The sequence below is a fragment of the Embiotoca jacksoni genome, unplaced genomic scaffold (assembly GCF_022577435.1).
Source record: "Embiotoca jacksoni isolate LCO1_2020_lvr unplaced genomic scaffold, fEmbJac1.0.p SCAF_30, whole genome shotgun sequence".
NCBI classification, from domain to species: domain Eukaryota; kingdom Metazoa; phylum Chordata; class Actinopteri; family Embiotocidae; genus Embiotoca; species Embiotoca jacksoni.
Window position 1 is genome coordinate 5,726,268 of NW_027185382.1, and position 22,065 is coordinate 5,748,332.

Sequence of the window (22,065 nt, forward strand, 5' to 3'; positions counted from 1 at the left end):
AGACATCGTGAACATCGCAGACATCATAAACATCATGAACATTGTAGACAACATAAACATCGTGAACATCATAAACATCGTAGACATCGTGAAAATCGTAGACAACATAAACTGGTTACGTTATGCGTTTAAATCTCGTACTCTGGTTACGTGTTGCCTTTAAATCTCGTACTCTGGTTACGTGTTGCCTTTAAATCTCGTACTCTGGTTACGTGTTGCCTTTAAATCTCGTACTCTGGTTACGTGTTGCCTTTAAATCTCGTACTCAGGTTACGTGTTGCCTTTAAATCTCGTACTCTGGTTACGTGTTGCCTTTAAATTCGTACTCTGGTTACGTGTTGCCTTTAAATCTCGTACTCTGGTTACGTGTTGCCTTTAAATCTCGTACTCTGGTTACGTGTTGCCTTTAAATCTCGTACTCTGGGTTACATGTTGCGTTTAAATCTCCTACTCTGGTTACGTGTTGCCTTTAAATCTCCTACTCTGGTTACGTGTTGCCTTTAAATCTCCTACTCTGGTTACGTGTTGCCTTTAAATCTCCTACTCTGGTTACGTGTTGCCTTTAAATCTCGTACTCTGGTTACGTGTTGCCTTTAAATCTCGTACTCTGGTTACGTGTTGCCTTTAAATCTCCTACTCCGGTTACGTGTTGCCTTTAAATCTCCTACTCTGGTTACGTGTTGCCTTTAAATCTCCTACTCTGGTTACGTGTTGCCTTTAAATCTCGTACTCTGGTTACATGTTGCGTTTAAATCTCCTACTCTGGTTACGTGGTTGCCTTTAAATCTCCTACTCTGGTTACGTGTTGCGTTTAAATCTCGTACTCTTGTTACGTGTTGCGTTTAAATTTCGTACTCTGGTTACGTGTTGCATTTAAATCTGACTCATCGTGAACGTCGTAGACATCATAAACATCGTGGAACATCATAAACATCGTAGACATTGTGAACATCGTAGACAACATAAACATCGTGAACATCATAAACATCGTAGACATCGGTGAAATCATAGACAACATAAACTGGTTACGTGTTGCCTTTAAATCTCGTACTCTTGTTACGTGTTGCGTTTAAATCTCGTACTCTGGTTACATGTTGCGTTTAAATCTGACTCATTGTGAACATCGTAGACAACATAAAGATCGTGAACATCATAAACATCGTAGACATCGTGAACATCGTAGACAACATAAACATCGTGAACATCTTAAACATCGTGAACATCATAAACATCGTGAACATCATAAACATCATAAACATCGTGAACATCGAAGACATCATAAACATCGTAGACATCATAACATCGTGAACATCGAAGACATCATAAACATCGTGAACATCATAAACATCGTGAACATCATAAACATCATAAACATCGTGAACATCGAAGACATCATAAACATCGTAGACATCATAAACATCGTGAACATCGAAGACATCATAAACATCGTGAACATCATAAACATCGTGAACATCGTGAACATCATAAACATCGTAGACATCGTGAACATCATAAACATCGTAGACATCGTGAACATCGTAGACAACATAAACACCGTGAACATCATAAACATCGGTATACATTGTGAACATCGTAGACAACATAAACATCGTGAACATCATGAACATCGTAGACATTGTGAACATCGTAGACAACATAAACATCGTGAACATCATAAACATCGTAGACATCGTGAACATCGTAGACAACATAAACATCGTGAACATCATAAACATCGTGAACATCGTGAACATCATAAACATCGTAGACATTGTGAACATCGTAGACAACATAAACATCGTGAACATCATAAACATCGTAGACATTGTGAACATCGTAGACAACATAAACTGGTTATGTGTTGCGTTTAAATGTAAATTAAACTGTGGCACTAATGACATCCGCTGTACGACGCATCACGACGAGGACGAGTTGAGAAACGACCACGGAGAGAGTGAAGGACAGGAGGAAGAAGGAGGAGGAGGAAGAGAAGGGAGGGAGGAGGAGCAGGAAGAGGGAGGAGGAAGAAAAGGAAAAGGGAGGAAGGGAGGAGGAGGAAGAGGGGGGGAGGAGAAGGGGGAAGAGGAAGAGGAGGGAGGAGGAGGAAGAGGACGAGGGAGGAGGAGCAGGTGGAGGGATGGGGTGCAGGAGCAAGGAGGACGGGGAGGAGGACGAGGAGGGGGGAGCAGGAAGAGGAGGACGGGGAGGAGGATGAGGAGGAGGATGAGGGAGGGGGAGGATGAGGGAGGAGGAGGAGGAAGGGGGAGGAGGAGGAGGATGGGGATGAGGATGAGGGAGGGGAAGCAGGAAGAGGAGGAGGACGTGGAGGAGGACAGGGAGGAGGATGAGGGAGGAGGAGGATGGAGGGGGAGCAGGAGGAGGAGGACGAGGAGGAGGATGAGGGAGGGGGGAGAATGAAGGAGGAGGAGGGAGGGGGAGCAGGAGGAGGACGGGGAGGAGGAGGAGGAGGAGGGGGAGGAGGATGAGGGAGGGGGAGCAGGAAGAGGAGGACAGGGAGGAGGACGAGGAGGAGGATGAGGGAGGGGGAGGATGAGGGAGGAGGAGGAGGAGGAAGGGGGAGCAGGAGGAGGAGGACGAGGAGGAGGATGAGGGAGGGGGAGCAGGAGGAGGACGGGGAGGAGGATGAGGATGGGGAGGAGGAGGAGGGGGAGGTGGATGAGGGAGGGGGAGGATGAGGAGGGAGGTGGAGGGGGAGCCAGGAGGAGGGGGAGGGGGAGCAGGAGGAGGACGAGGAGGAGGAGGAGGAGGAGGGTAATGGACATCTACGGGGTCACATAAATCACACACTTCCTGTCTGACAAACCGATCGGCCCCCAGAGCGTCGACTGACAGGCACGCTTGTGTGTGTGTGTGTGTGTGTGTGTGTGTGTGTGTGTGTGTGTGCGCGTGTGCGTCTCTGTGTGTGTGTGCGCGTGTGTGTGTGTGCGTCTGTTTGTGTGTGTGTGTGTGCGTCTCTGTTTGTGTGTGTGTGTGTGTGTGTGAGCGTGTGCGTCTCTGTGTATGTGTGTGTGTGTGTGTGTGTGTGTGTGAGCGTGTGCGTCTCTGTGTGTGTGTGCGTCTCTGTTTGTGTGTGTGTGTGTGTGTGTGTGTGTGTGTGTGCGTCTCTTTTTGTGTGTGTTTTCAGGATGACCTGACAGAAGAAGGAAAAAGAAAAGAGTGAAGATGATGATGATGATGATGAAAATGATGATGAAGGACACTGAAGCAGACTCCCTGTTGTCATGACAACCACGGACTCTGGTACGGATGTCAATCAATATTTTTGTTATTTCAGGGGAGTAAACATTCGGTTTTTCTCTGATAAACAAATTTTTATTTTGAAGGTCAACATGCTGTAAAAGGCTTTTAAATTGAAGGTCCAGTTGTAATGATCGCAGATTATTGATTATAATTGATTAGTGGCAGTTTTTTTAAAACGTTGGCGCCCTCTAGTGGCCGCAGTGTTCAGCTGCAAACAAACTAACAAACCTCCAGCTTTTGGTCACAACCCGGTTACCTCGGCAACCGCAGAGGGCGGCACCGAGACGGAGCAGGAAACAACGTGACAGGAACTGAGCTGTCGCGCTGATCGTCATGGAAACGAACCCCGACAGCCTCTTCGTCATTATCTCCTCATCATCACCTCCCCCTCTTCATCATCGTCACCTCCTTTTCATCATTATTTCATCATCATCATCTTCGTCTCCTCTTCATCATCATCAAACACAGCTGTTTGGTAAGTGGCTCGTTCATGGTCCTGGTATATGTGGGCGGGGCATCGTGTCGTCAGCTCCGCCCCTCGCTCCTCCTCCTGCTCGTCAGAAGGTAAATAAAACCGTTCGTTGCTACGGGCTCTGACTCACTTCCTGTCCAACACGTCTTTAGTGTCTCCTCCTCCTCTGATTGACGTCACTCAAGATTTCCACGTCTGTCTCCACCTGGTGGACACATCGAGACAACATGCAGCTCCGTTTGAACCAGATGTCGATCAATTTACTGTCAAGTTCTCGTCAGCACTGACTGCAGCTCCTCCAGCGGCCGCCAGGTGGAGCGCTAACACCGAGTCCTCCAGGTGATGAGCCTCCAGGTGAGACAGGTGATTGATTATGAAGCAGTGATGACGTGGAAATCAGTCGATGCCTTCAAACAATAGTTTTATATTGGAGCCTATTTGAAAAAAAAAATAAAATAAAAAAATCATAAATAATTTATTTAAAATTAGTTCTCAAATTACATTCTGCAGCCTTTAGTGTAAATGTGTTTTTTAAGTACTGTAGTGTCCTTTACTGATGACGTAATGACGCACAGCGCCGTGCTGACGTCGTGTTGTTGTGTCGCCGTCGTCGCTGCCGGATCTCCGCCGGGCAGCTCGTCTCCTCCGCATGAACCCGCCGGAGAGTTCACCGACATTTAACCGCAACAAGGCAGCCAGCGGCCCGCTGAGCGCAGCTGCTACCGGGTCGTTCTCCGGTGAGCTGGCTGCACCGGAGGACGTTCGGTCGGTGAAGAAGACTCGGAGCTCCGTGAGCTTCTGTTCGCGGTATGAAGATGAACACGTGTCATGTAATCAGGAAGTGAAGAATTCAGCCCAGAGAGAAGAGTGACGCTAAATGTCCGCCTCCAGCAGGAACCCCGTTAAGAAACGTCTTATTCATGTTCTACTGCCTAAACAAACACGTACACACCCCGGAGAATAGAAATGGGGACTTGATATGAACCCTGAAGGACTTCTGGACAATTCGGCGCACAAATAATCCACCAACGAAGATACAAATTGCAAAACTATGCGGCTAAGTTTCGTAGCTCCGCCGTGTTTGCTGCGAACATTCCTGTTGAAGTGTTGCAGGCTGAACTGAAACGTGCACATCCGAGAGATGATGAGTAAAGACTTAATATGAATCATTAAAGGCTTCTGCAGAATTCGGGGCATAAATAACCCAACAAAGAGCTTAAAAAGAGCAAAAATATGAACTTTTACAAACGGCTCTGACTCCCAGTTAGCGCGCTAAGCTAATGTTTAGCTGAGGCAGAAAAAAACTGTCAAACTGCGAAAAATTGTGAACTAAGTTCACGTTGTTTTCTGTTTTTTGTTGTATTCCAGCTCGAGATCATAAAAGAAACACGACTCTAAATATATCTGAACGAGCAAAGCCCCGTTTTAGGACACGTTGAAAAACCTAAAGTTTTTGAACGGAGTTTGGTGCGTCGTCGTTTTCCTGTGTTCTCCCAGCAGCTGGCAGACACAAGTTTGATATCAAACACATATATTTATTTCTGAAGTATAGCCAGACTGTCTGTGTATCGATACAAGGCTGCCGGCTTAATTCTTGAGCTTCAGCTGCCCTTGAGCAAAGCACTGAAACTGCGCGTTGCTTTCTCCATTCAGAACGTCATTTGAAAAATGTCTGATTGAAAATGATCAGGCAGTTTCTATGTTTGCCGCGACAAGAAAGTTCATGAAAACAGCGTCTCTATAATATTTTATTATAGTTTGTTTCCGGCGTCGTTTTGTACACAGACAACAAAATGATGTTCTCCTTAAAATGTATATTTTCTTGAGTTCTTGTTCTTTTAAAAGTCTTTTTCGTGTGTTTCGAGGCTTTTACAATGTCCAAGAGAAAAGATGAACAGTCACGTGACGCTGCAGCTTTGAGCGAAATTGTATTTTACTGTAATTTCTATAATCAGACTCCTGTTTTATGAGCTCCAGCTAAAAACGGCATGTTTTTGAATGGAGTTTGGAGTAGCATTCTCCTGTTACTGCATGCTCTGCAGACAGCGGGTGGATGGGATCGCTTTCGTAGTTTTGTGCGTTTTTGTGTTAGAAGTCTGGTCTGAGTTGTTTGCGTCGTTGCAGCCATGGCAACACCCTTCAAAATCCCCAAGACCAAGAGGCCTGCCGGCTCCGACTCCGCCCACATACACATGCAGTCACCACTGTCCCGCCTCCAAAGCTTTGCTCCTCATCTTAAGGTGATAATACTAACTGTTTCTACACGTCATTTATGTCACCTGTTTGTCTCTTTAAGGTGGTATCACTCATCTGTTTACGTTCTTTAAGTGTTCTTTTAAGGTGGTATCACTCTTTTCGTAGCGTCTCATTGTTGGGTCCTTTATGGTGGTATTATTGAAGTTGAAGGAGTTCTGGTTCTGACCTGGAAGCTGTTGGTTCCTTTATTCTTTTATGTGGCAGGATTTTAATTCTTTAAATGTCTTCTGGCTCCTTTAAGGTGGAGCGTCCTCTGTTGGTCCTTGTTAAGGTGGTATAACAGATTAGCATGTCATGTCTGGTTCACAGGGTTACAGGGACCAGCCTGGCAGAGGCGCAGCAGGCAGGATGCATGCTGGGAACGCTCTGGGCTCCTCCACAGACCTCCTCCACAGGTGTGTGCAGCACCACCTGCAGGCCGCAGTGGTCATTACAGTCGGAGGAAGTTCCTGAAATAAAATGAGCTGTTGTTTCCATTCAGGACGACCTGCAGGCCTCTTTTCAGAGATGTCCTGCAGACGATGCTCGGCCCCATCAGAGACGGAGCATCAGCCGCCAATCACAGATCAACAGGAAGCCGGAGCGGCCAATCACAGCAGGGACAGAAGGTGGAGTCGTCCTCGGCCTGTTTCTCTAACGGGTGAGTTCAATCTGCTCAAGTCAAATGTTCTGTTATCATTGCCATCATTTGCTACTTTTTGATGAATGTTTTTAAGAATTATACTCTCAGGTGGTGACGTCGTTACGTTCATCAGATATTTTCTTCTTAGTTTTAAGGTTTTAGAAATATTTGTACAGAATTTTACAGGATAATCTGCAAATATTTAAAAAAAGGTTTTCACATATTTTAATCTTTGTATTTAGATTTTTCATGAATGATTCCTAAATAATACGGAAATGTTTTGACATATTTGACTAATTCTCCACAAACATTTTCAAAAGACTTTCATCATATTTTTGTATTCAAATTTTTTAGCACAATTTACACCTTGTTTTACAAATATCTCTATAATGGATTATTTTATTAGGAAGTCAATTTTGATCAGATATGTAACTATATATATTTTTGGAGATAATATTTGCATAAAAGAGTTCCAGGTATTTGACTGATATTTTTCCAGGATTTGATTAAATGTTTTGTCCTCTTTTGCTGGTTCTTCTCAGATGTTTTATTTAAATTCAGTGTTTTTTAAGTGGACCTTTGTGTCTCTGAGCTGCAGTTCCCTGTTCTGTCCAGCAGATGGCGTCCTAAGAGAGCGTCTGACCGGCTGCTGTCAGAGCGTCTGTCTCCACCACAGAAGAAGAGCGGCGCTGTGTCCTCAGGTGAGTGATCAGAGTCATTGATCGTAGTGATCAGAGTCATTGATCGTAGTGATCAGAGTCATTGATCGTAGTGATCAGAGTCATTGATCGTAGTGATCAGAGTCATTGATTGGTGCAGGACAGAGCATCTGCGTGGAGGCACTGGACTCTCTGGCTGAGCTGAGAGGTGACGGGCATGCTGGGAGTTTGAGTTCTTCAACACCTGGAGTCAAAACGTGGAGAAAAGATGACTCCACCAGGGGCAGCGCTGACGGGCAGGTAAAGGTCAAAGGTTGTGAGATTCATGTTTGAACATCCCTCCTCCCCCCCGATCAGAGTGAATGACTGTCTGTTTCAGAGCGACACAGGAAGTTCCCCCGAGTCTCCTCTGAAACCACAGAAGAAGAAGCCCTCCGTCTCCAGTTCAGATCAGACATCCGAGGACGACTTCCTGTCACCGTCCAGAACCAGAACCGGACCGTCAGCAGGTCCGACCTCAGACCTCTGCAGACCCTCCTCGTCCTCCTCCTCAGAGTCGTCGCCGAGGACGACGGCCGACAGGAGGCGCAGTCTGGAGCGGGTGGAGGCAGAGAGGGAGCGGTGGAGGGAGTTCAGAGAGAAGAGGAGGCCGACCGTCCCGAAGATCCGCCTCCGCAAACCCAAATCGACTCTGACCGAACCGAGTGAGTCCAAATCGACCCGTCAGCCAGTGAATGAAACAGGAAGTGACGTCCGCAGTGATCGATCAAAAATAATCAGAACTTTTATTTTGTAGGATGTTAACGAACCTGTTATTGATCAGCAGTGAAAGACCATTAATCTGAAAATATTCAGGTGGTGCCACTTCCTGTCTAACCCTTCAGAATGTTCTGCTGTTATTCAGAACTCTGAGAAGATTTTAGTTCTTGAAGACGACAGCCTTCAGACCCAGAGGAGGGAATAATGCTCCAGCGTCTGTCTGCTTTCAGTCGTGCTGTCAAGTGAGGAGGAGGAGGAGGGGGAGGGGGAGAGGGGCGTGGCCAATGGAGAAGCAGCACGGGGAACATCCCAAAGAAACGAGGACTCCCAGCGAGGATGCTCAGAGACGGTGACTCAATGTTTTATTGCTCGTTCATGTTTCTGATTTTAGGTTCTGAAAACACCATTTCCATCTTCCTGCTGTCACGGAAACCAACATTAGTTCAGTTACTATGGTAACAGTAAATAAACCAATGTTAGTTTAGTTACTATGGTAACAGTAAATAAACCAACATTAGTTCAGTTACTGTGGTAACAGTAAATAAACCAATGTTAGTTTAGTTACTATGGTAACAGTAAATAAACCAACGTTAGTTTAGTTACTATGGTAACAGTAAATAAACCAACGTTAGTTTAGTTGCTATGGTAACGGTAAATAAACCAACGTTAGTTTAGTTACTATGGTAACGGTAAATAAACATTAGTTTAGTTACTGTGGTAATGGTAAATAAACCAACATTAGTTTAGTTACTATGGTAACGGTAAATAAACCAACGTTAGTTTAGTTACTATGGTAACAGTAAATAAACCAACGTTAGTTTAGTTATTGTGGTAACAGTAAATAAACGAACATTAGTTTAGTTACTATGGTAACAGCAGCAAGGAAATCAACGTAAAATCCTGTTTATAAATAACGTACACATTTTTAATGTCGTGGAAACAACGTAAAGTTGAAGGAACACTTTGGATCAAGTGATTCTGTCTGAACACGTCTGGGCCCGGTCAGGTGAGTCCGGTGATCAGCTGATTGGGTGTCCGTGAGTTGACTGTGTCCCTCTGTATCATTTGACAGGTTTGTCCGCCACCGCCGTCCTTCCTGCAGCTGGACTTCGCTTCACTCCACGCCGGCCTCACCAGCGCCGACGCCAACGGCAAGATGATGGTGAGTTGTCATTTAAATTCTTTTACTTTGAAGGCTACAGAATTTCTGATGATCCGCATTTATGTTGAAGGACAGAAAAACGCTGTACAGATGTACAACTTTTATTTTGAAAGGTTTAAACAACCTCTTCGTTGTTAACGCTCAGTTCACTTGGAGTCCAGAACCTGGACCTGGTCCGGTTCAGGAGCCTCCTGTCCCTTGACCTGGGCCTCACCAGCCCCATGTGTTGGAGCACACGTGTGTTACATGCGTGTAAACAGACTGCGGTGCGTTCGCTGCCAGTCGACCGATGTGGGACGTTTCAGCGTTTTCTGTCCAACTTCGACACTTCAAACCTCGTGTCTTTTTCCACGTCGTGTTCCAGCACACGCATGCACACACACGCACGCGCACACACACACACACACACACACACACACACACACACACACACACACACAGCAATTTCATTGGCTCAGAGCAGCTTTCTGTTTCTTGTTCTACTCTTTTAATAATTTACGTGTTTTCCTCTCAGAGCGCCAGGCTCTGTTTGTTTTAGTGTGTGTATATGTTTGTGTGTGTGTATCTGTGTGTGTGTGTGTCTGTGTGTGTATCTGTGTGTGTATATATATATATATATGTGTGTATATGTTTGTGTGTCTGTGTGTATCTGTGTGTTTGTGTGTCTGTGTGTTTGTGTGTGTGTGTGTGTGTGTGTGTTAAAACAAGTAAAGTAGAAACGGGAACAAAAGTGCAACAAGTTGAGCCAAAACTTGAACCCCCTGTCAGAAAACAGCTAAATCGCACTGAGCCGTCACCATGGCAACGGCGAGGCTGCAAACCATTAACATCTCTTCCGTTAACAAGCAATTAAGACACAGCGTGAGGGAGGAGGTTACTGGGTCAGCATGTCAGCAGACCTGCACCAGGTCGGTCCGACGTTTTCCCCTCAGATAAACCGTCTTTTCACATCTGAACACGTTAAACTTTTCTGTCCTGATGAAGCGTCTCTCAGTTTGAATGTTTCTCTTGTCTTTCTGCCAGATCACAGAAAACGGCATCACGTTCCCTCTGAAAGGTAAAAGTCAGTTTTTCAAAATATAATTAGATTCATTCACCAACAGGTCTGGAAAGTTATCATGTTTTTTGTTTTTTTATTTGGAAGTCGTTGCTTTAATTTGAAAGCCGTGACTCTTAATTTGAAAGCGGTGACTGTTTACCAAACACTAAGGAGGTTAATCTGGAACCTCTTTTCCTCTTCAGGGCCGGAGGACGGCGAGGTGATGGTGGTGGCCTCTCAGGTTCGGGGGTACGGCCTTTGGGATGGGGGTGTGGCTCAGGGCGGGGCCCTGCTCGCAGGCTGGGAAGGCCCCGCCCCCTCGCTGCTCTTCCTGTGGGTGACGGACGCTCAGGCCAACCTGCTGCAGAGGGAGCTGCTGGTCGTCCAGGCTGGCGCCGCCCGCGGTAAGGGGATAGGTCTACAACAGAACCACAACAGAACATGGGTCCACTTTGACCTGGTTTAGTTTGACGTGTCCGTGGCATCAGACATATTTATTTACTTAGAAAACTCATCTGCTTTTCCCTGGTCCCTCCTGGTCCCTCCTTGTCCCTCCTGGTCCCTCCTGGTCCCTCTTTGTCCCTCCTGGTCCCTCCTTGTCCTCCTTGACCCTCCTGGTCCTTCTGGTCCCTCCTGGTATTCCTGGTCCTGGTACTGGTTCTCCTGGTCCCTCCCGGTCCTGGTCCTCCCGTCTGCAGGTCCGCCGTGCTCCTTCCTCCTGGTGGTTCTGAAGGAGCAGCTCCCGGACCTCCAGGCAGTCCTGCTGGCCTCCATGCTGGAAATGGAGGAGTACCAGTCGGGCCGCTCCTCCCCCTCCTCCTCTTCCAGGGGCCCGGCGTCCCCTCTGGACTGGACCGACGGGCTGCTGCTCCTGCACAGCTGTCCTCCTCCTCTGGACCAGCACCTCCTGCGACTCCTGGGACACTCAGCGGTGAGACCTGCTCCTTCTTTAGCCGTTATCCGTTAGCTGCAGAACTTCAGAACCGAACCCAGCTGCTGTGTTTCCTGACAGGAGTCCGTCCAGCGCAGCAGCAGGACCCGGTCCAGTCTGACCTCAGGTCTGCAGCAGCCCACAAGGTAATCCAGGACCTGGTCTCCTCTGAACCAGAACCACAACCAGTGAGTGTGATTAACCCTGAGTGTGGTCTGCAGGCTGGTCCAGTACCCGCTGGCTCCCTGTAGGGGGCGCATCACCGTCACCTCCGAGGACCTGGCCTGTCTGGACCATGGGGAGTTCCTCAATGATGTCATCATCGACTTCTACCTCAAGTAGGTCCTCTGACCTTCCTCTGACCTTCTTCTGTCCTCTGGCACAGTCCTTTTGCAGTTGGGTAACCCCCCCCCCCCCCCCCCCCCCATCCCCACCCGTGTCCCCAGGTTCCTTCTCCTGGAGGGAGGAGGAGGTTCGGTGTCTGAGAGGAGTCACGTCTTCAGCAGCTTCTTCTTCAAACAGCTGAGCAGACGGCAAGCTGCCGGAGAGGACGACGCCCCCTCCGTCCCGTAAGCCCCCCCCCCCCCCCCCCAACCGACCGACCGACCACTGACACCCCCCCCCCCCCCCCCCCCCCCAATCAGGAGTTTGATGTCTTCCTGTCTGTTTCCAGCGACCGCCAGATGAGACATCAGAGGGTGAAGACGTGGACGCGCCACGTGGACATCTTCACCAAAGACTTCCTGTTTGTGCCTGTCAATCAAGAGTAAGTCACTTCCTGTCTCCTGAGGTCCTCCTCCTTCATGACCTCTGCTGGGTCCACAAAGAGTCTGATTCTGGTCCACAAAGAGTCGGGTTCTGATCTGGGTGCCCGCTGGTCCCCAGAGATGCTCAATGGGTTTAACAGAGCATCTGCAGCCTCCAGCCAATCACAGACAGGAACACCTCTGTCAGCCAATCACAGACAGGAACACCTCTGTCAGCCAATCACAGACAGGAACACCTCTGTCAGCCAATCACAGACAGGAACACCTCTGTCAGCCAATCACAGACAGGAACACCTCTGTCAGCCAATCACAGACAGGAACACCTCTGGATTGGATTGGATTTGACTTTATTAATCCCACAGGGGGGAAATTCGGTTGTCACAGCAGCGAAGAAAAAAGTGCACACAATTTGAAAACATTTACAAATGTGTGTAAGATATAAGAAATAAGATCGATAAAAAGTGTCCGGTGCCATGGAATGAAATGAGATGTCAACCAATCACAGACAGGAACACCTTTATTATTGTTTGTGTTCATGTTTTCCTCATTTTTCATCAATATTTCCAACACATTGCTCCTGTTTGTGTCATTTAAAACATATTTTTGAGGTTATGTATTTTGATGTTTCTGCCACGTGTGTGAAATCTGTCTCTCGTTTCCTTTGAAACGTTGTAGTGTGTAACGTGATGTTTCACGTCATTTCTGAGAACATGTATGACGTGTGATGTGTGCTGCAGAGCCCACTGGTTCCTGGTGGTGGTGTGTTTCCCCGGACAGCAGGACGTCCGCTACGACCACTTCCAGAGACGAGCAGGTGAGCCGCTCACCTGGTGGAGACTGGTGGGTTTAACACACCTGGAGGGTTTAACACGCCTGGTGGGTTTAACACGCCTGGTGGGTTTAACACACCTGGAGGGTTTAACACGCCTGGAGGGTTTAACACACCTGGAGGGTTGAACACACCTGGAGGGTTGAACACACCTGGTGGGTTTAACACACCTGGTGGGTTTAACACGCCTGGTGGGTTTAACACACCTGGAGGGTTTAACACACCTGGTGGGTTTAACACGCCTGGTGGGTTTAACACGCCTGGTGGGTTTAACACACCTGGAGGGTTTAACACGCCTGGAGGGTTTAACACACCTGGAGGGTTGAACACACCTGGAGGGTTTAACACGCCTGGTGGGTTTAACACACCTGGTGGGTTTAACACGCCTGGTGGGTTTAACACGCCTGGAGGGTTTAACACGCCTGGTGGGTTTAACACACCTGGAGGGTTGAACACACCTGGTGGGTTTAACACACCTGGTGGGTTTAACACGCCTGGAGGGTTTAACACGCCTGGTGGGTTTAACACACCTGGAGGGTTTAACACGCCTGGTGGGTTTAACACACCTGGAGGGTTTAACACACCTGGTGGGTTTAACACGCCTGGTGGGTTTAACACGCCTGGTGGGTTTAACACACCTGGTGGGTTTAACACGCCTGGAGGGTTTAACACGCCTGGTGGGTTTAACACACCTGGAGGGTTTAACACACCTGGTGGGTTTAACACGCCTGGTGGGTTTAACACACCTGGTGGGTTTAACACGCCTGGTGGGTTTAACACGCCTGGTGGGTTTAACACACCTGGTGGGTTTAACACACCTGGAGGGTTTAACACGCCTGGTGGGTTTAACACACCTGGAGGGTTGAACACACCTGGTGGGTTTAACACACCTGGTGGGTTGAACACACCTGGTTGCATCAATCTGTGTTTGTGTTGCAGGTGGATCACAGCGAGCAGCAGGAAAACCAAACAGCAGTCTGAAACTGCAGCAACCGCCGGTAAATATACTATAAATATGAAGTAAAATATACTATAAATATGAAGTAAAATATACTATAAATATGAAGTAAAATATACTATAAATATGAAGTAAAATACACAGTAAATATAAAGTAAAATATACTATAAATATGAAGTAAAATGTACAGTAAATATACTGTAAATATAAAGTAAAATATACTGTAAATATAAGGTAAAATATACAATAAATATACTATAAATATAAAGTAAAATATACAGTAAATATACTATAACTATAAAGTAAAATATACTATAAATATAAGGTAAAATATACAATAAATATACATACGTTGAAGACGTGTGTGTGTGTGTGTTTCAGGACTGCAGTGAACTGGGCTGCTACAAGGACTCCGTGATGAAGAGGTTAGACGAAGACGCTTATCACCATGTTTCTGCTCGTGTGTTTTTGTGTAACTGTGTTTTTGTGTGTTGTGTAACTGTGTTGTGTGTCTGCAGGCCGTGCCTCCTGGTCATGGACTCCCTGAAGTTGTCGTACCATGAGAACGTGTGCCGGCTGCTCAGAGAGTGAGTTGTTACATGAAGTCGGGCAGCAGGTGAACTTGTAGCAGGTGTGTGTGAGGGGTCAGAGGTCATGGCGATGTCCCTGTGCTCAGCTACCTGCAGGTGGAGTGGGAGGTGCGGAGGCGGAGTCACCGTCTGTTCTCGGCCGACAGCATGCGTAGCTGCAGCTGCAGAGTTCCTCAACAGGACAACAGCAGCGACTGCGGTGTCTTCCTGCTGCAGTATGTGGAGAGCTTCCTGCAGGTGAGCACACCTGGAGGCCCCGCCCACTTTCACTCCTCCCACACCACCACGCTCCCATTCCAATATTTACTGATTCCAATATTTACTGATTCCAATATTTACTGATTCCAATATTTACTGATTCCAATATTTACTGATTCCAATATTTACTGATTCCGATAGTTACCGATTCCAATATTTACTGATTCCAATATTTACTGATTCCGATAGTTACCGATTCCAATATTTACTGATTCCGATAGTTACTGATTCCGATAGTTACCGATTCCAATATTTACCGATTCCGATAGTTACCGATTCCGATAGTTAACGATCCCGATAGTTAACGATTCCGATAGTTACCGATTCCGATAGTTAACGATCCCGATAGTTAACGATCCCGATAGTTAACGATTCCGATAGTTACCGATTCCGATAGTTAACGATCCCGATAGTTAACGATCCCGATAGTTACCGATTCCGATAGTTAATGATCCCGATAGTTAACGATCCCGATAGTTAACGATCCCGATAGTTAACGATCCCGATAGTTAACGATTCCGAAAGTTACAGATTCCGATAGTTACCGATCCCGATAGTTAATGATCCCGATAGTTAATGATCCCGATAGTTACCGATTCCGATAGTTAATGATCCCGATAGTTAATGATCCCGATAGTTACCGATTCCGATAGTTAATGATCCCGATAGTTAATGATCCCGATAGTTAACGATTCCGATAGTTACCGATTCCGATAGTTAATGATCCCGATAGTTAATGATCCCGATAGTTACCGATCCCGATAGTTACCGATTCCGATAGTTAACGATCCCGATAGTTAACGATTCCGATAGTTACCGATTCCGATAGTTAACGATCCCGATAGTTAACGATCCCGATAGTTACCGATTCCGATAGTTAATGATCCCGATAGTTAACGATCCCGATAGTTAACGATCCCGATAGTTAACGATCCCGATAGTTAACGATTCCGAAAGTTACAGATTCCGATAGTTACCGATCCCGATAGTTAATGATCCCGATAGTTAATGATCCCGATAGTTACCGATTCCGATAGTTAATGATCCCGATAGTTACCGATTCCGATAGTTAATGATCCCGATAGTTAATGATTCCGATAGTTAATGATCCCGATAGTTAATGATCCCGATAGTTAATGATTCCGATAGTTAATGATCCCGATAGTTAATGATCCCGATAGTTACCGATTCCGATAGTTAATGATCCCGATAGTTACCGATTCCGATAGTTAATGATCCCGATAGTTAATGATTCCGATAGTTAATGATCCCGATAGTTAATGATCCCGATAGTTAATGATCCCGATAGTTAATGATCCCGATAGTTAATGATTCCCTTCATGAACACAAACTGAAGATCTGTTTGTTCATTAATGCACCTTCTAAAGAGCGAACAGGATCTATGGATCCATCGATCCTTCAATCTATCGATCCTTCGATCTATAGATCCATCGATCCAGACTGAAAATTCTGATTGACTCCCCAGAACCCGGTGGTGCACTTTGACCTCCCGTTGCGATTGGACGGCTGGTTTCCACGGCAGCAGGTGCGACAGAAGCGTGAGGAAATCCGGAGTCTGATCCTGAAGCTGCAGCGGCGGCAGCTCAGTGCCGCCGAGCCGCCGTGAGTCCTTACTGCTTCCTGTCACGGATTTACACAATAAAATGTTGGCTTTGGTTCCTGTGAATGTAAATAAGGTCGAACTGACACCTTCTGCTTCCTGTTTTGTATGATTAAAGTATTTATTTAATGTTTGTGGAGTCTGGCTCTTATTTTGAAACTGGCTCCCAATTATAGTATTTTTAAACATTAAGTAAACAAATAATTTACGTATTTATGAAAAAAGTTTTCACTTCTTTCACAAAAGTGTTTTTTTTTCAGAAGAGCACAGCTCTTATTTTGAAAGAATATCGTGAAGCCAGGTGTTCAATTGATGAATTATTGGTTAATCAGTTGGAAGTCACCTGAAGTGAGTGTGTGTGTGTGTCTGTGTATGTGTGTGTGTGTGTGTGTGCTTGTGTGTGTGTATGTGTGTGTGTGTGTGTGTGGTCTGGTTGGGTAATCTCTGGGTCTTAGTGGACCGCCCCCCCTGGTGAGGACCAATGAGTTTAGAGCAGCTTAAGTGGATCAGCCGGGAGGGCGTCCATCGGCCGGAGGACTGTTCATACGTTAGAGACAAAACAAGGATCAGCAGTCAGATGAACAGCGATGATGTAATGATGGGTAGTTGAGTTGGTTCTGATGGGTCGGTTACTCATCAGTAACACAGTCATAATTATCTTCACTTTTATTTTGGTAAATGTTTAACAGGATAAAGGAAAACAACAAAATAAAAGTTTATTTTTAGACTCATTAAAAACCTCCAGGACAGGTGCGTGCTGGGAAACCCGAGACGTCCACAGTGACGCAACTGCTGGTTCCTATGTTGAACCAGCTGGGACTCCGGACCACGCCCAGAACCAGAACCAGGTCCACATGTGGGAGCACCTCTTTGGCCCCGCTCGGTTTCTTATTGGCCCAGTTTGGGTTTATTTTGGCTCTGGTCCAGTGCTGGTCTGGCCCTGATCTGGTTCCTCCGTTGGTCCTGGTCCCGGTCTGGTCTTGAACTGGTGGAGTCCCCCGGCTCCTCTGAGCGGTGGGGGGTCCAGATTAGACCGGTTTAGCCTCCTTAAACCTAAAAATAATCCAGATGCAGATGAAATCCGGATCCAGAATCCAGTCTGAGATCGACCCATCTGTCGACTTGTTAAAACACAGAACCGTTCAAACGGATCAGAACCGTTCAAACGGATCAGAACCGTTCGGAGTAAAAACCCGTATGTTGTTTCCTTCCTTTTAATCCCGTTAACCAATAAGAGGTGTCTGAGTGGAGGAGGGGGCGGGGCCTCACAGCTGTTAGTATATGATGTTTTTATAATTACGGACGAACACTAATTATAATATTATTCACAGTATACAGGTGAATATTTTATTTGTATTGATTATATATGAAACATTTTCTTATTGACAGTTTGTCATCACAAATGGAAATAATCAACCTGAACCTAAAAAAACAACAAATAAATGTGAATGAAATTTCCTTCTGAATAAGAAAGATGTGATGAGAGATTTAAAAGCTGCTGGATCATCTGACACATTCAACATGCAGCTTCCCTGCAGAAGTCCATTCATTTTTTTTGCGTTTTAGCGCCTCTCGGCGTGTTCGTCTGTTTCTGCTTCGTCTGATTTATTCTGAAGAAAGAAGAGTGTTTAACTTTTAGAATATTTCAGGTCAATAAAAGTCCAGTAGAAAACAGCGGATCAATAGAAATGAAACCTATTGATCGTCTCCTAGCTGTTTACTGAACAAACAGGTGATCAGTGGTTTCTAATGAAGATATAGTTAGAGTCAGAATCACTTTTATTGATTTACTATTGACTATTATTATTATTTGTTTAGAACCTGTTTGTTGTTGTTGAGAGTTGTAAACCGTTAATTTCATGTTTAAACAACTCAAACGGTGACCAGCTTTCAGGGACCCCCCCCGGTGCATCATGGGAGCCGCCCCCCGGGGAGCTGCAGCGGTTCAGGGCGGAGCCTGTGAACTCGAACCTTCAGTGTGACGCGCTGCAGCGGAGCGGCGGCTCTGACACTCATCCACTCCAGCAGCTTAACAAATAGGATTAGAGCGAAGAGGAAAGAACCTCGGCAGCAAAGTCCCATCTGCTCACCTGAGAGCAGCCGCTCGCCGCCGCGTCCTCACGCTTCCTCAGAGCCATGCAGCCGCAGGCCGGACGAGGACGAGGACGCTGAGGACGAGGACGCTGAGGACGACGAGGAACCGCGGGTCAAGAAATGTCTGCAACCTGTTGGAGGCTGCTGATGTGGGCGCTCGGGGCGGCGCTGCTGACGGGGGTCGTGTTCACGGACACAGGTCGGTTCCTTCATACGTGTTCTACGTGTTCTGGTAGGAAGAGGCCGCTCGGTGTTCATCAGCTTATTGATCTCTCTGAACCTCGGGGGTTGGGGGCCCTCCGGAGGGCCGCCGGATTGATCCTGAAGCAGATTAGAGAAGCAGCAGTTTTTACTGATTTATTGGAATATAGAACTTCTTATTGAAATGTGATGAATTAACAGCTGACCGGTCCTCCGGTTGACCGGTCCTCTCCCTGTCCGACAGATGCGGCCCGGCAGCGCCCGGCGGGTTCGGAGCAACGCGGCGGACTCGTGGACTCGGATCACCTCCGATACCGACGACACGCCGCCGTGACGCGAAGGAAAAGGAACATCCTGTTTCCCAGCGGAGTGAAACTGTGCAGCCAGGAGACCTTCGACCAGGCCGTCGCCCACCACCGAGACTACTTCCATCTCAGAGGTACGACTACTTCCTACTTCCTCCTCAGAGGTATGACCACTTCCTACTTCCTCCTCAGCGGTACGACCACTTCCTTCTTCCTCCTCGGAGATACGACCACTTCCTACTTCCTCTTCGGAGGTACAACTACTTCCCACTTCCTCCTCAGAGGTACAATTACTTCCTACTTCCTCCTCAGAGGTACAACTACTTCCTTCTTCCTCCTCGGAGATATGACCACTTCCTTCTTCCTCCTCGGAGATATGACCACTTCCTACTTCCTCTTCGGAGGTACAACTACTTCCTTCACACGAAGTGTTTCACCGGAGCTCTGATCCGAACGGACTTACCAACTTAAACGCCAAGTCGGCTGTGGTTAAAGACCGGTTATCGAGGTCAGAGGTCAGAGGTCAGGCAGCGCCAGATGCTCCGCAGAGAACACGACCTTCTTAAGAAGCTGTTCCTCGAATTCCAGCTTTTTCCGTTTGGCCGAGATGTTCTGAGGAGCCGTCCGCCGATCAGCCGTCCGCCGATCAGCTGATCAGTTCATCAGCTGATTATTTAACTCATGTCTTCTTCTGTAAAACATGCCGGTCAGATTTAAAGCTGCTGTCCGTCATCTTTGTTCTGAACGAGGAATTAAACGTCCATCTAACGATGACGTCCCTCTGGAGACTCCGACCGCCTGGCGTGGTCGTTACCGGGGGACATCTTCTCTAGTTCAACTAACTAACCTACTCACTCACTAACCAACCAACTAACTGTGTCTGTGTGTGTGTGTGTGTGTGTGTGTCTGTGTCTGTGTGTGTGTGTGTGTGTGTGTGTGTGTCTGTGTGTGTGTGTGTGTGTGTGTGTGTGTGTCTGTGTCTGTGTGTGTGTGTGTCTGTGTGTGTGTGTGTGTGTGTGTGTCTGTGTGTGTGTGTGTGTCTGTGTGTGTGTGTGTGTGTGTGTGTGTGTGTCTGTGTCTGTGTGTGTGTCTGTCTGTGTGTGTGTGTGTGTGTCTGTGTGTGTGTGTGTCTGTGTGTGTGTGTGTGTGTGTGTGTCTGTGTGTGTGTGTGTGTGTGTGTGTGTGTGTGTGTGTGTGTCTGTCTGTGTGTGTGTGTGTGTGTGTGTGTGTGTGTCTGTGTCTGTGTGTGTGTCTGTCTGTGTGTGTGTGTGTGTGTCTGTGTGTGTGTGTCTGTGTGTGTGTGTGTGTGTGTGTGTCTGTGTGTGTGTCTGTCTGTGTGTGTGTGTGTGTGTGTGTGTGTCTGTGTGTGTGTCTGTGTGTGTCTGTGTGTGTGTGTGTGTGTGTGTGTGTGTGTGTGTGTGTGTGTGTGTGTCTGTCTGTGTGTGTGTGTCTGTGTGTGTGTGTGTGTGTGTCTGTGTCTGTGTGTGTGTCTGTCTGTGTGTGTGTGTGTGTGTCTGTGTGTGTGTGTGTCTGTGTGTGTGTCTGTGTGTGTCTGTGTGTGTGTGTGTGTGTGTGTGTGTGTGTGTGTCTGTGTGTGTGTGTGTCTGTGTGTGTGTCTGTGTGTGTGTCTGTCTGTGTGTGTGTGTGTGTGTCTGTGTGTGTGTGTGTCTGTGTGTGTGTCTGTGTGTGTCTGTGTGTGTGTGTGTGTGTGTGTGTGTGTGTGTCTGTGTGTGTGTCTGTGTGTGTCTGTGTGTGTGTGTGTGTGTGTGTGTGTGTGTGTGTGTGTGTGTGTGTCTGTCTGTGTGTGTGTGTCTGTGTGTGTGTGTGTGTGTGTGTCTGTCTGTGTGTGTGTGTCTGTGTCTGTGTGTGTGTCTGTCTGTGTGTGTGTGTGTGTGTCTGTGTGTGTGTGTGTCTGTGTGTGTGTGTGTGTGTGTGTGTGTGTGTGTGTGTGTGTGTGTGTGTGTGTGTGTGTCTGTGTGTGTGTGTGTGTGTGTGTGTGTGTGTGTGTGTGTGTGTGTGTGTGTCTGTGTGTGTGTGTGTCTGTGTGTGTGTGTGTGTGTGTGTGTGTGTGTGTGTGTGTGTGTGTGTGTGTGTGTCTGTGTGTGTGTCTGTGTGTGTGTGTCTGTGTGTGTGTGTGTGTCTGTGTGTGTGTGTGTGTGTGTGTGTGTGTCTGTGTGTGTGTGTGTCTGTGTGTGTGTCTGTGTGTGTCTGTGTGTGTGTGTGTGTGTGTGTGTGTGTGTGTGTGTGTGTGTGTGTGTGTGTGTCAGTGTGTCAGGAGACGGTCTGGGAGGCCTTCAAGATCTTCTGGGACCGTCTCCCGGAGCGTGATGAGTACCATCACTGGGTCGGCCGCTGCATCGACGGCTCGGTGGGCGTCGTCGACATCGGAGGCTTCTTCAGCCAATCAGAGGAGCACCGGAGCTTCATCAGCAGCGTAAGAACGTCAGCTGATGAAATGTGACGGTTGGTTTTATCGTGATTAATACGAGCAGACTGAAGGGATGCTAACGCTAACGTAGGTTTGAGTTCAGCGACACTTCGATCATAAAATATCAGATATTTACAAACTGCAGACTAAATGAATGTCTGATAATAAAGAACCGATTCAGTGATAATTCAAATAACAGTTAGTTGGAGCTCTTTTCAATGTTTATTCTTTCCATGAATGAAAGGAACCGTTGACACACGTCAGCTTTCATGAACAGATTCATTCAAAATGTGACGTCCTGAACTGAAGCTCGTGTTGTTGGAAATGACGTTTGGGGATTTTCTTCGCTGACGATGTGTTTGTTTATTTCAGAGGATCGTCATGGCGACCGCAATGAACAGGTCAGTGACCAGCTGTCAATCATTCACGTGCTGTCGTGTTCTCCAAGCGACGATAAAAACGTCCGACGTTCGTCAGTTGGGAACAAGATGCTAACGTAGCGGTGTTTCAGTGTTGCTAATGACACAAATCACTTTCTGACTGTTTTGCTGGTTTTGTTTAGTTGTTAAAAACATTTCAGTTATTTAAAATAATATCGATCATTTTACAGAAGTTTTTATTGACGCAGCCCAAAATTACAACATAAACAAACAAGCAAGTTTTTCACGTAGTTTCAGGAAACGTGTCGTTGAACTAAACGGTTGTTGCGACGTTGCAGCAGCACGTTGTGTTTTTACACCTGTGCTGTGTTTCATCACCTGCTGCAGCCCGCCCACCACCTCAGGCCCCGCCCCCGCCCCGTGCAGGTAGGCCGGCCGACACCTGCGCACCACCGACAGGCTGGAATCACTCT

General features: G+C 47.0%; 2 protein-coding genes across 6 annotated transcripts in view; both read left to right on the forward strand.

Annotated features, from left to right (window-relative positions):
• LOC138206903 (BCL-6 corepressor-like) overlaps positions 1 to 3,359 on the forward strand; it is a 26,658-nt gene extending 23,299 nt beyond the window's left edge. Inside the window, exons 10-12 of the mRNA XM_069163743.1 lie at positions 1,292 to 1,575; positions 1,652 to 1,836; positions 3,345 to 3,359. Coding sequence (XP_069019844.1) covers positions 1,292 to 1,575; positions 1,652 to 1,836; positions 3,345 to 3,359 — 484 coding nt within the window. The remainder of the gene's footprint in view (positions 1 to 1,291; positions 1,576 to 1,651; positions 1,837 to 3,344) is intronic.
• A 19-nt stretch (positions 3,360 to 3,378) lies between these two features.
• On the forward strand, positions 3,379 to 16,317 carry LOC138206922 (sentrin-specific protease 7-like). 5 transcript variants are annotated; one of them, XM_069163780.1, is made up of 23 exons: positions 3,379 to 4,087; positions 4,369 to 4,470; positions 5,858 to 5,973; positions 6,299 to 6,384; positions 6,471 to 6,629; positions 7,230 to 7,312; positions 7,431 to 7,570; positions 7,650 to 7,974; positions 8,260 to 8,378; positions 9,102 to 9,191; positions 10,215 to 10,248; positions 10,434 to 10,634; positions 10,929 to 11,161; positions 11,243 to 11,307; positions 11,383 to 11,499; positions 11,608 to 11,730; positions 11,835 to 11,927; positions 12,666 to 12,742; positions 13,697 to 13,755; positions 14,097 to 14,140; positions 14,234 to 14,302; positions 14,392 to 14,542; positions 16,050 to 16,317. In XM_069163780.1, exons 2-23 carry the CDS (start codon positions 4,383 to 4,385, stop codon positions 16,188 to 16,190), a joined length of 2,613 nt encoding a protein of 870 aa, XP_069019881.1. In that variant the 5' UTR covers positions 3,379 to 4,087; positions 4,369 to 4,382; the 3' UTR covers positions 16,191 to 16,317. The 5 variants fall into 5 exon arrangements, with proteins under 5 accessions (XP_069019881.1, XP_069019885.1, XP_069019884.1 ...); XM_069163784.1 differs by lacking the exon at positions 4,369 to 4,470 and having other exon boundaries at positions 3,383 to 4,096; positions 7,413 to 7,570; XM_069163783.1 differs by lacking the exon at positions 4,369 to 4,470 and having other exon boundaries at positions 3,383 to 4,087; positions 7,413 to 7,570.
• The last annotated feature ends 5,748 nt before the right edge of the window (positions 16,318 to 22,065 follow it).

Excerpts from the sequence above, each read along its gene's own strand:
- LOC138206922 (XM_069163780.1), top strand. The coding sequence starts at position 4,383 with ATGAACCCGCCGGAGAGTTCACCGACATTTAACCGCAACAAGGCAGCC. Across the intron at positions 5,974-6,298 it reads GCTTTGCTCCTCATCTTAAG|GGTTACAGGGACCAGCCTGG; the intron begins GTGATAATACTA and ends TCTGGTTCACAG. Across the intron at positions 11,308-11,382 it reads GGTCTGCAGCAGCCCACAAG|GCTGGTCCAGTACCCGCTGG; the intron begins GTAATCCAGGAC and ends TGTGGTCTGCAG.